The sequence below is a fragment of the Epinephelus moara genome, chromosome 7 (genome assembly GCF_006386435.1).
Source record: "Epinephelus moara isolate mb chromosome 7, YSFRI_EMoa_1.0, whole genome shotgun sequence".
NCBI classification, from domain to species: Eukaryota; Metazoa; Chordata; class Actinopteri; order Perciformes; family Serranidae; genus Epinephelus; species Epinephelus moara.
In genome coordinates, this window is record NC_065512.1 from 15,534,903 (window position 1) to 15,547,561 (window position 12,659).

At 39.3% G+C, this 12,659-nt stretch overlaps 1 protein-coding gene across 1 annotated transcript; it reads left to right on the top strand.

Moving 5' to 3' along the window:
• The first annotated feature begins 419 nt into the window (after nucleotides 1-419).
• commd6 (COMM domain containing 6) lies at nucleotides 420-5,554 on the top strand. Its single transcript, XM_050048597.1, has 7 exons — nucleotides 420-669; nucleotides 1,420-1,478; nucleotides 1,859-1,924; nucleotides 2,022-2,098; nucleotides 3,740-3,908; nucleotides 4,007-4,159; nucleotides 4,244-5,554. Exons 1-7 carry the CDS (start codon nucleotides 645-647, stop codon nucleotides 4,292-4,294), a joined length of 600 nt encoding a protein of 199 aa, XP_049904554.1. The 5' UTR covers nucleotides 420-644; the 3' UTR covers nucleotides 4,295-5,554.
• The last annotated feature ends 7,105 nt before the right edge of the window (nucleotides 5,555-12,659 follow it).

Below are 12,659 nucleotides of genomic sequence, written 5' to 3' on the forward strand. Positions count from 1 at the left end.
TACTTTGCAGATTATTGATACAAAATAAAAACAAACTAATAAGTTTTGATACATCATTACAGGTTAAGTTATCCAGCTATATATAAATAATTAAAATTAGCTCTACCTTTACCAGCTGCAACATCAAAGTGACACGTAAATGCATCGCTTAATATGATCGGGTAATTTAATATATATGGTTCTGAAATGTGCCATCCTGCATAGTGAGTATATAAAGATGACACTTCTGTACTGTTGCAGGACTTCTACTTGGCAGAGAATATTTTTACACCATGGTATTTCACTCTGGTAAAGAGCTGAGGACGTCTTCCACCACTGGGAGGCAGTAAAGAGACATCAAAACGCCAACTGTAAAATTGTCAACGAAGAAGAAGAGGCTCCGATCCACTAGGTGGCGCTGTTGACCTTTTACTGAGGGCGCATCCGTCAACAAACCGAGAGAATACGGAAGTTGCCGATTGTTTTCAAAGGAGACTATTCTTCTCTGTGCAGACAGTCGCTCTCTTTGTCATTAAACGGGATTTTTTAAGTTTCATATTTTCTCTACAGCTGTTAAAGAGGTATTTGAAGTTGTCAAGCGAGGAAGTCGCTAACTTGGTGACACTGACACGGCGGTTAAACCTGCAGCCTGACAGACAGAGAGGATGCCAGCAGCAGAGGAGTCCCATGGTGAGTTTTTACTCTCATCACAGAGACATGGGCAGCATTGTAACGTTACACTATCATGGCAGTGTAGTAGTAACTCATTGAGGTCAGCTTAACACGTCGATGTCAGTTATCGTGCCCGTAGCCATTAGCTTAGCCCAAGCTCGTGCTTCATTCAAACACAGATAACGGAACAACCGGTGTTTCTCTAACCTAACCAGCGTTGTTATAACATTCATAATGTCGTTAAAACACTTATCCTTGTTCTTTTGACATTTTATAAATCTCCAATGACTCTTCTAACCAGTTGGGTGAAAAATAGTTCGCCAGTTTGACTATTAAAACAGATTTGAACCCGTTTCCCAAGTAACGGCTCTTTTCATTTCCAAGCAGTAGGTGTGCCGCCATCTTTGTTTTGGTTCAGAAACAGAGGCGCAGCTTTGGGAAACGGGTTAAAACCTTTTTTATTATTGAGCAGACTGAACATATTTTTATCCACTCAGTTAGATGACTCTTTAAGCATTCTGCAAATACCTTATGTTGGCTAAAATACCCTGAGGTGGAATGTAACTATACATTGACTCGAGTACTGTACACGTTAGAGGTATTTGTACTTCGTCGTTTCCTTTTATGATACTTCCTACTTCTACTCCACTACAGTTTGCAAACATACCTTTTACTTTACTTCATTTATTTGACAACTTTAGTCTCTAGTTACTATGCAGATTCAGAATATTAATGCAAAATATAAATTATTTCACTTATGTGCTTCAGGTGTCAACAAAGTCGTGGACAACATCTGTAAGCTTTCTCCAGATCTGGTGGCTGAAGCAGTGAGTATATTTAATCTAGTTGTATATGTCCCCGTGCAGGCAGGAAACAAGTCACACGTTTACAAAAAGGGTAACCCAGAAAACAAGTTAGACTTGGTTGATATTTCAGTGAGTGATATAGAAGTGCTTAGAAGAGAAGCACTGCTCACGTCACGCATGTTGTAATTGCTGGGTTGTAGTATTTGATTACTACTACTGAATTTAAACAAACATGCTTCTTTACACTTTACGATTTGCAACAGCAAGTTGTTGTGGAGCAAACCTCTCGGTGGAATTAACAACTGGATGTTAAACACTATATAACAGTGTTTGTTGCAGGATGTGGTGTTGCCATTAAGGTTCTTCTGTATTTCTAATAACTAATATTATAATCTCCACAGTGTCAGCACATCCTGACTTATCTACAAGGGCACACCAGAGGAGTAGATTCAGCTGAAATTTCTGATGTAAGTCAGTGTTTCCTTAGAATATTTTTTAACTTATAGCAACCCATCTTCCCAAGTTCTTCTTTCATGACTTGTTTTTTTCTTCTTCTCTGGGCAGAGTTTTCAGAGAGCCGGAGTCAGATTTAACAATGAAGCTCTACAGGACATTGTGAGATTCCTCATGTTGACATTCAGGTATCTTTCATCCTTGTTTTGCCTCTGAGTAGGTTAAAATATGGTAACTGGTGTCTTCTTGCATGTACACACTAATTTTCCACTATGATTCCCAATTTGACAATATTCTGAATTTGATACGGGTCATGTTAAAAGCATTATAGCAGCTAAGCCTAAACTTAAAGCCACTGAGAGGCTGCATTGACAGGCTACTTACTAATTGACAAGCTCCCCTGACCAAACCCACTGCTGCTCTAAGGTGAAAACAAAGAGTCCACTTCTTCTTCCTTGATGCATAATTTATTTATCAGAGCTGTAGTCTTGAATGAAACTTGCATCATTCATGAATCTGTGTCAGTAAACCATTCAAATACACAAATTTTCACCATGACATAGAGCACCATACACCACACCTGACATGGCTCGGTCAAAAAACTCTGCCGTCTAGCAACGTCTGTCTCTCAAAGAATGGTTCCTACCTATATTGGCAGACACTCATGACAATGCAGTGACCCCTACTGGACAAATTAGAAACTTACACACATTTTACACCATGGACGGCTCCTATAAGCATATTCCATTTGGATATACCGAGTTAGGCTCTTTGCTGAATGAAGCATTTTCCAATTATGATGTGTGGGATATTCTGGCATTAGCCGGGTTTAAGAGCATTCTTTCGACATGTATACAGCACATTCGAAAACATGCATTTCAATTGGGGACCCATGGCCTCCTGCCTGTTGACAGCTGACTCTGTGCATTGTCATGGATGCGTTGTACACAGACCAACTCATCAGCAGTTTGCAAGGCTATGGTGTAGAGATGCATGCCCATAAGAAAAGCCCACATTTCTGGTCAGGAGGAGAAACACGCGTACTTTTAAACCACTGGTTCCTAACTGGTGGGTCGCGGTCCGAAAGTGGGTCTCAAGTCAATACTGAATGGACCACAAGTGACTCACCAATGTGTCTTCATTTTTTAAGTACAGTGAGTTTCCAACACAGAGCTTTTATTTTGAAGTGTTGTGTCTTGCTGTAAAGTGAGTGAGTAACTGACAGCTACTTGACAGAGACAGTAAACTAGCTTGATGACATGGCAAGTATGATGCTGAATATATTAAACTGTGTGGACCTTGAACTAAAGACAAAGGAGAAATCTGGACCCTGTGGCTGGACCAGTTGGGAACCACTGTTTTAAACATTAGGAAAGACTTGGATATCACCACATTTTTGGATACATGCAAATATCACAAGGCCGACCTTTCCAAGAAGCTGGTAGAAGGAATAAAAAAGGGGGGCTGTGGTAGAAAGCTTTGAAAAATCCTGGCACAAGCAACACCTGTTTCCCATTTCCATATTTTGACGTGATTAACGACATGTTAGGGCATGTTATTTGGAGTATACATGGCTGAATGTAAAGAGAAATATTTGTGGAATATACATTTTCATTAAACATGTAAACAGCTTAGTAGGAATGTTGACTTTTTCAAATTACGGGCAAACACCACAATATTTTGTGCATGTAAACATCGTCAGTGACTCACATTTTGTGATGATTTAACCACTTTTATCTTTGGTTATGTGCCTGGCAAAAGGCCAAATCATACATAAAGAAGCACTTTATTGTACTGTAAGGTGTTATAGTTAACATTTGTATCATCAGGTCTGCTGGGAAGAGCAACCTCTCTGCGGATGACCTTGTGTCGAGGCTGGAAGAAGACAGTAACAAGTGGGCCAAAGCTTCCCTTCAGGTGTTGCACAGGTTGTGGACTGAACATGGTGCGTTAGTCCAGGCTCAGCAGAAGGTAGAGGCCACGCTCAGCATCGGCCAGGTACGTCCAGATCTCATTTCAAATACTTTCTGATCTGAACACATCAGTTGTCTTTGTCCAAGGCGGGTGAGACTTTGTTGTTTTGCTGTGTCTTATAGTTAGTGGACATGCAGTGGAGGCTCGGCATGGCAGTGAGCTCCGACACTTGTCGATCTCTCAACTCCCCGTATGTGACTCTGCTGCTGAAGATCGTCGAGCCCTCTGGGCAGATTTGTCACAGGTCTTTTGAGATGACCATTCCACAGTTCCAGGTCTGTATTTGTTGATGTGAATGTGGTGTTGTTGGTGTTATTTATTAGAGTCTTGATTTGATGATTTATCTTTGTCTTTTGCAGAACTTTCACAAGCAGTTCAAGGAGATGGCCGCTGTTATGGAGACGGTATGATGGCTGCAAGCGAGAGTACACTCCAATTTACATGTAACCAACAGAAGAAGAGCTCAGCACAGGCGTTTGCCTGCTGACTGTCTCAAAATGTGGATACGAATTATTGTAAATTTCAGTTGTCTGCTTTGCACTTTCATTTTTAAGCAGATTGCATAAGCTCCTAAATGATTTACTTTTTGGACGCCAAGCTGTTACATTAGTTTGAAATGCCTGTCGTCACTTTGAATGCCAAGATTTAAGTGTACTTCCTCACATTAACTTATCTAGATATCATTAATTTAACTTTAGGGACATGTACTGTACACTCAGTTGCCAGTTTATTAGGTACATCTAACTAAAACTAACACATTTTTAATACAGCATTTTTTTGGACACTAATGTTTCCCCTCATCTCCTACTGTTGTATCAGAGCATTATTCAGCCAGTCCTTCTGCACTGTTCCACCTGCTTTTTTAACATGTTATCGGTTAAAAATAGTGCCAAACTCACATGCATCACTAATGCCACTGCCAGGATTATTGGTCTCCCCACACCCAACCTGACAGAGTTAAACATCAGGGCCGCTGCACACATTGCAACCTCAGTAGAGCAGGGCATCACACACCCACTCAATCACCACCTCACCCCTCTGCCCCCTGGGCGCAGGTGCAGAGCACTGAGGTGCAGAAGGGCTCACTGTGGGAAGAGCCTGATCCCTGCAGCCACAGCTGCTTTAAAAAATAGGCCTCGCTGAACAGGCCTGAGTGTGCACTCCTGTCTGCGCCCTTACTGTGATGTCGTCCATGTTGTTTCTGTGTGTTGTGTGTTTGCTGTTGTCTGAGAAGGTACAGTGCTGGGGAAAGAATCTCATCTTGGGTACAATAAAGTGGAAGTCTGTTTTAAATCGATGTTGATTCAACTTCATGGACATTTTGGAGGATATAGTTTGTAGTGCTGTTAAAGTGTACTGCATTATACAGAGAGATCAGGGGATTTTTTTGTTATTTAGTGTACGCTCAGTGGTGGGATGGACAAAATAATAGACACCTGTCCACAAACATCACAACCTATATCCTCCAAATATCTTTAAAGTTAAATCTACACCCTCTAAAACAGTTAAAACAAAAGCTGAACATTATAACCTTCATGAAGGGAGGAGTTATTGCAGAACTGCTATATTAGTTTTAGCGAGGTGTACCTAATAAACTGGTAATTGTATGTACTATAATGTACTTTACTACATATATAAATAAAATCATTTTAGTACTTTTCTGCCTTGAATATTTGTGTCATGGCTCGTTGTCTGTAAAGTGTTGTTGTTTCTAATGTTTCTAATCCTTTTTTAAAATTGATTTTGAAATGATAATAAAAAAAAAAGAAAAAACTTCTCCCAAATCAGTTAACCAGTTCAATTTAAAGTGTGTAGCCCTATATGGCCGCCAGAGGGGGGCACTGTTATTTATTTATTTTATTTATTTTTATTTTTTTGGCAAATCTAGCAATCAAAACAGATCTCCATTTCACTACAATTAGTGTTAAACCTTTTAAATGAAAGGTGCAACCAGTCTTTATACAGGTAAAAGAGAATAAGGACAATGAAAAATAAAAGCATTAAAATGAAATAGCCCACAATAGATGGATAAATACAGAGCAAAAGGCAGTTTGAGATGAAAGTAATTTGAAATATATGATATAAAACAGACAATAATATGAAGAATATTTACCCATACATACTGTTTTTGTGTTTACAAAATTTTAGAGCATTTATAAAAGTAAAATCATGAAGGAAAATAAAAAGTAGTGGTATTTTTTTTAATTAAAAATAATCACATTTTACTAAAGCAAGTCTGCTTCTGTTTAGTGATACAAACATTTCCTTGAGCCACCTCCTAAAACATGGGGACAATGTTGACTTCCAGTTTAGCAGCCTAATACAAATGTTTTAGCTGCAACCATGCCTGCATGAGGAGTCTGCTTTTGATGTGAGCCTTTCAGAGCAACCAAATACTGCCAAAGAACAATCTGGCTGAATGTTTATTTTAATTTGCTTGGAAAACCAATTAAATATGTCACACCAGAAATGACCTATAACTGGACATTGCCAGGAAAAATGTGACAGTAATCCTTTGGCAGTTACACATCTGTCACATGTAGGAGAGACTGATTTCAATATCTTGATTAGTTTAGTTTTAGAATAATGCCATCTATATCAGATTTTAGATTGAATTAACCTGAATCTGGTTTGATAGGACAGCGGTGTATATTGGACAAACTCTCCTCTCAGAGTTCATTGGACACTTGAACACCCAATTCCTCGGCCCAGACCTCCCTGAGATGCATTTGCAGGTTCCATAAAAGCAGGAGATTAAATGTTCAGAATTTGGCTGCACGAGAAGAAAATCATAAAAAAAAATTGTTTTAATAGTGAATTCTGGGCTGCACTTGTGTACAAAATCCTCACAGCTTACTAAATGACTTAATATGCAGTGTTTCCTGTATTGGTTTCTGGATCAGCAGGTACAGACATGATGCAGGCATGTGATGACTAAGCTCTCACTAACTATCTATTTTCCCCAAAGGTGGTGCCAAGCCTTCATCAGATCTCAACATGGGAAATAAATCTATTAATGCTCAATTACCTGCCACTAATAAATCCACACTGTTTTTTAATAAAGGATACCGTCAAGCAGTGCTGTGGCTTGGATTAAAACAAACTGATTAAATTAAGTATATGCAGCACTCAGTTCTGTTTATGCTGAAGGGGACATGAATAAAGGCACACTTAAATCACACATCAGATCTTGATGAATTTTTAAAGTTGAAAATCTTTATTGATGTACACTGTATACATTTTTTAGAACAAAATGACAGAACAACAGTCAGTGGAAACCAAAATCATCAACCCACTGAGGGCTGGATTCAAAATCACACTGAAAATGAAAGTCAGAAATTGAAATCACAGACTGATCCAACTTGTGTGAATTTTATCACAGCAACTCATAATGTGACACACACTGAGTGGTGTGTACAGCCCCTGTGTGCCTGTGTGCACTCCTGACAATGTCTGGGCATGCTCCTGATGAGTCGGCGGTTGGTGTCCTGAGGGATCTCCTCCCAGACCTGGATCAGGGCATCAGTGAGCTCCTGGACAGCCTGTGGTGGTGCTTGGTGATGTCAGATTAACCGATACATAACGTCCCATAGGTGCTCAGTTTGATTTAGGTCAGGGGAATGAGAGGGCCAGTCAATGGCATCAATGTCTTCACCATCCAGGAACTGCCTACACACTCTGGCTACATAAGGCCGGGCATTGTCCTGCACCAGAGGGAACCCAGGGCCCACTGCACCAGGAGGAACCCAGGGCCCATTGCACCAGGAGGAACCCAGGGCCCGCTGCACCAGGAGGAACCCAGGGCCCGCTGCACCAGGAGGAACCCAGGGCCCACTGCACCAGCATAAGGTCTTACAATCGCTCTCTGAATGAATGTTTCCTGTGAAGTTCAGCTTTTTGACACTGCCATAGGGATGTTGATCAAATTATATGTTGTGTATATGTTAGTGGTGTCCTGCATAAGATTCAAAGGTGTTTCTAATTCTGCCCCCCTCGGTGGACAAAATCAACACCACCGCTAAATATGAACTCATCTGGGAATGTCCCATGATTCAGAACTATTGGATAAAGGTTCATGAACATATAAAAACATTACCCAGACTGACTTTGAGTTCTGCCCGAGGCTGTATGTGCTCACTGACCCACAAATGTCATCTCACTGTGGAGTCAGGGACATTATTCAGACCAGTATAATGGTGACAAAGCAAATCATAATGAGAAACTGGAGGAAATGAGGTGAGCCCTCTTTTAAGGGATGGTTCACAGAGTTGGCAAAAGTTGCATCATATGAACAAATCTCTGTCAGTTCCAAGGACAGGACGGAGAAATATGTGGCAAAGTGGAGAAGGTATACGTGGAGTACATTGGTGGTGTGGACATATCTTGAAGTGCATCATGTGCCATGTGCATGCTGCTCTGTTGCACACTTTTTTTAGTGACTGAGATCTGTTGTTTGTAGATCAGAGAAGATTGTGATGCATATTTATGTAGGAATAAAGTTTTTTTTATTTTAAGAATTACTTATGTATTGTAATTATGCATTTTATATTCTTATATTATATTGTATTGTGTACTTTTTTTCTCTTGTGTATGTACATCAATTAATTTATTAACACTCAGTTACACTGCTTATGTAAGGAAAAAAAGTTCAATAAAATTTAATGATAAAAAAATAAATAAATGTGAACTCAAATAATCACACCAAGGCCAAAGCATGGAGTCCGCACTGGGGGGGACCATCCCCTTCAAAGTAAAAAAAACAAACAGGAATATACTATACAAATATACATAACTGAAAGCTAGAGGTGTCTACATGAATTCCACATTACCCATAAATGATTGACACTTTAACACTTATATGACATTCCAGTTTTTCCAGTTATTAATACGTTTGATAGTAACAACATAGAGAGACCGTACAGTGTTTGACATTGACTGGATATACCTGCAGCGCTTTAGCAGCACCTCATGCTGATGTTCAACAACACTATTTGGACAAACCACACACAGAACTGCAGCACACTGTAAAACTAGAACCAGTAGTAATAATAATGGCAATTTGTTAAGTAGCCTATATTTATGATTATGATTACAGTTGATAATGATTATTTCGGATGGCAGTGCAGGGTTGCCTGTCTTAGCATAGCACTTTTTTAAATTTATATTTTTATGAGTTTATTAGGGAGTGGGGGTATTTTGAGCATATTTGAATACTGGGGAGAGATGTATACATTAAAACAACCTGGTCTCATTCTCGATTCTGACGCTTGGTTAGTGGCCCTCAGCATTAACACACTGCTGCACCCTTTAGTGGAGGTATGGGATACACCAAACAGTGGCATTTGTCTGAGCAACAGCCGTAGTGTAAAAACTAAAAGTCGATTAAGTTATTTTAATGACAAAGTAGTGTGCCAGTATGTATAGCATACTTTGCTAGTGGCATACCCCACATGACATTACATTATTTAAATAACACTATTACTTATTTTCAGCCAAACCATGAGGTCTCTTCCTAAACCTACGCACGTGCCTTTGTTGCCTAAACCTAAGGAAGTAAACCTAAATACAAAGTTTTTCACCTACATTGCAATTTAACTTGAAAAGGACTGCATGCATATAACGAGCAGAAACTGCACATTTCCTGTGAAAACAGAAGTTTATTTTGAAAAGACACAATGCATGTAACAACCGTACATTGACAGGCTGCCCCTGTGCATCCAAAACTGATGCAGTTTGACCAAGCGTAGGTTTTTGACGACTTTGGAGCATAGACTGTAAAAATAATGGGCGTGGCCACCGTGACGACACTCACTGGTTTGTGGACTGCCATTTTTAAGCTTTGAGTTTGGCATTTTGGCCGTCGCCATCTTGGATTTCTGGAGCCAGACGTGCAAATTTTTGGATGAGAGGGTTGAACTGTGGAGGAGCGAGGGGCAGCACTACGCATGGCCACCTATACCAGCTACCTGACTGAACGCTGCACCTGGCTTGCCATGCTAAATCGCAGCTTACAAATTTAGCTTCCTTAATTCGAAGTAAACTTTAGAGATAAGTATTTAACTCATTATTAGTGACGTTAGCTAATTGCATACATGCCCACCTTTGGCAAATATTACATATAAGAGGAGTTACGTTAACCTTGTAACGTTAATGTAGCGTTAGCTAAAGTTAACCTTACAGTGTGTAAATTAATGTTAAAGTCATAATGTATTTTATTGATAATACTTGATTAACACATTCCTGACAATGTAAAAAAAAAAAGATCTTTATAAACTTTGTAACTTTGTTTATGAAAGAGCTGTTGCATTGAATTACAAGGTGCAGGTGTACCTAATAAAGTGGCAACTAAGTGTATTTGTTCATGCAACAACAACACCTAATGGTCTTGACTGTATTTTGTCACCTTCACCAGATGAGCAAGTACACTTTGTCACTACTTTTATGTTCTGGGTTTTGATAAGAGACCAAAACAAAACAACAAACATTTAAAGGGGGAAAAAAGATTGATTTATTTGTTTACATATATAATACTGGTGTCTGTGAGGTGCCAAACAATCAGGAAGTACGCTAAAGCAAATGTCAAAACAAAAAGGCTAATAAACTATCTTTAGAAACACACAGTGTGCTGCAGGGATATTCCACTGTATTTATATATTTTCCAAACCTACATAATAGTATGTTATCTATATCTGACTTTTGTGGGAATTTGTAAGAATGTCCCTCGGGGGGGCGTCTTGATAATCACGCCGCTGTGAGTAAATTGGAGTTCCCCTTGTGCCCTTGTGCCAGTGTGTCATAGAAATACGGATAGTGGAATATAAGAACAGACGCAGGGTGTGTGTGGGAGAGAATGTACAAGTGGACAGTTTGAGCATGAGTGACTATTTGGCTGCTTCTCTCAACATTACACTTTCTTACACCCTGATGGACATGTGCCTGCAGTCTGCACACACACACACACACACACACACACAGTGAATCATCCGACATGTTACTCACAGGCTACAGGCTAAAAACTGTGTTTGTTGCTACATGTTACTATTGGTTACTCTTGGCAGTTGCACCACACTCGAGCTCTTTGCCAAGTGAGGGTGTATTGTAGAACAATAATAACAGGATATTTATTCACATTAATTCACGGCTCGGCTCTCCAGAAATGTTCAGCTGAAGTCTGGACGTTGTGATGATGTGTGCCACCCTGTCATTAATCAAACAACATCAACTTATTCTACAGTCTCACTTAAATAAATAACTCTGTGTAGGGTTGCCTCAGTGTATGAAGATTCTCTCGTGCCAGATTTGGGTGTACAGGCTCACAGCTGAGAGGACAACATGTTAATGGGATAATAAGGACGGGTGGAACAATAAGTTTGTTAGCTCACACGGATCTTTATAAAACAGCTGAGAGCCAGGAGCACACTGGAGTCACGACATAAGTCCCAGTAAATAACCAGCAACACAATAGTTTGATTTCACTGCTTTGTCATTCACCAGAGATAAAAACTAGAATGCTGTACTTTTATTTTGTTAGACTTCATATTTTTACTTGTCTGCATTATGAGGGGAATATGATACTAATTTGCATTTCTTTGTGTGACGATGAGCAAGATGGCGGCGTGCGTTTGTGCAGCGGCTCACCGCTCTCCAGTTTGGTGCCTTTTATGTACAATAATAATATTTAGTCATACTATGTGTATTTTTTTCCTATTATTTATTGTCTTTTATTTACTAGTGTGAAGGTGAGTGTATGGAGGATGTGGTTTTAACTGTCAGCACCTTACAGGAGTAGGACTCCTAATTTCATTGTTAATGATACAATGACCATAAAAGGCATTATGATTCATTTATCTGATGATTGATTTAACTACTTATTTTGCATATTTTATATGTATTTTCTGCATGCAGCTTACTGTTGCATTGGTAAGATTTTTATTCTCAGGAGTAAGTATGTAAAAAAGATGGCCATTAAATTTTATTGCATTAACAACAAAAGACAAAGTTTGTGCCCTATATGCTCATGATGCATGTACATCATAAAATAATCAGAATAAAAACAAATTCTATATCTATTACCCTACCGTATATTTGCTATTTGTCATTACTGGTTTTAGAACATCTCAGCTACAGTTGGAAACACAGAGGTACGTTTACAGAAATGTTGATTAAAGTGCAGGAAAATATAATATACATACATACTGACAGAAAACTGAATGAAATAAAGGTAAAAAATAAATGAACAAAACAGTGTTGCAGTGAACAACACTGGGTCATCTGGCCACACAGACAAGACCTCAAGTAAGAAACCTCATTCTACCTCTAAATATGCATCATTCTAGATTCTGATCTCCATTTTAATGCATTTACAAAAACTGCATTTTATCATTTAAGCAATATCACTAAGGTACGACCTTTACTGAGCCAGCAAGATGCTGAGAAACTTGTCCATGCTTTTGTTTCCAGTCGTCTTGACTATTGTAATGCTCTATACACTAGCCTACATAAAACTGCCATTGCAAAACTACAGACCACTCAGAATGCTGCTGCTGCCAGGGTTTTAACAAAAACTAAAAACAGAGACCATATAACTCCTGTTCTACGTAACCTACACTGGCTCCCAGTATCTTTTAGAACTGATTTTAAAATCCCTCTGGACTCCCTATCACCTTATGTCCCTCCATGAACCCTGAGATCTTCCACAGCTGCTCTTTTAACTGATGCTTCTTTTAGCTACTACGCCCCAAAAATATGGAACACCCTGTCTCTGCCTTAAAATAT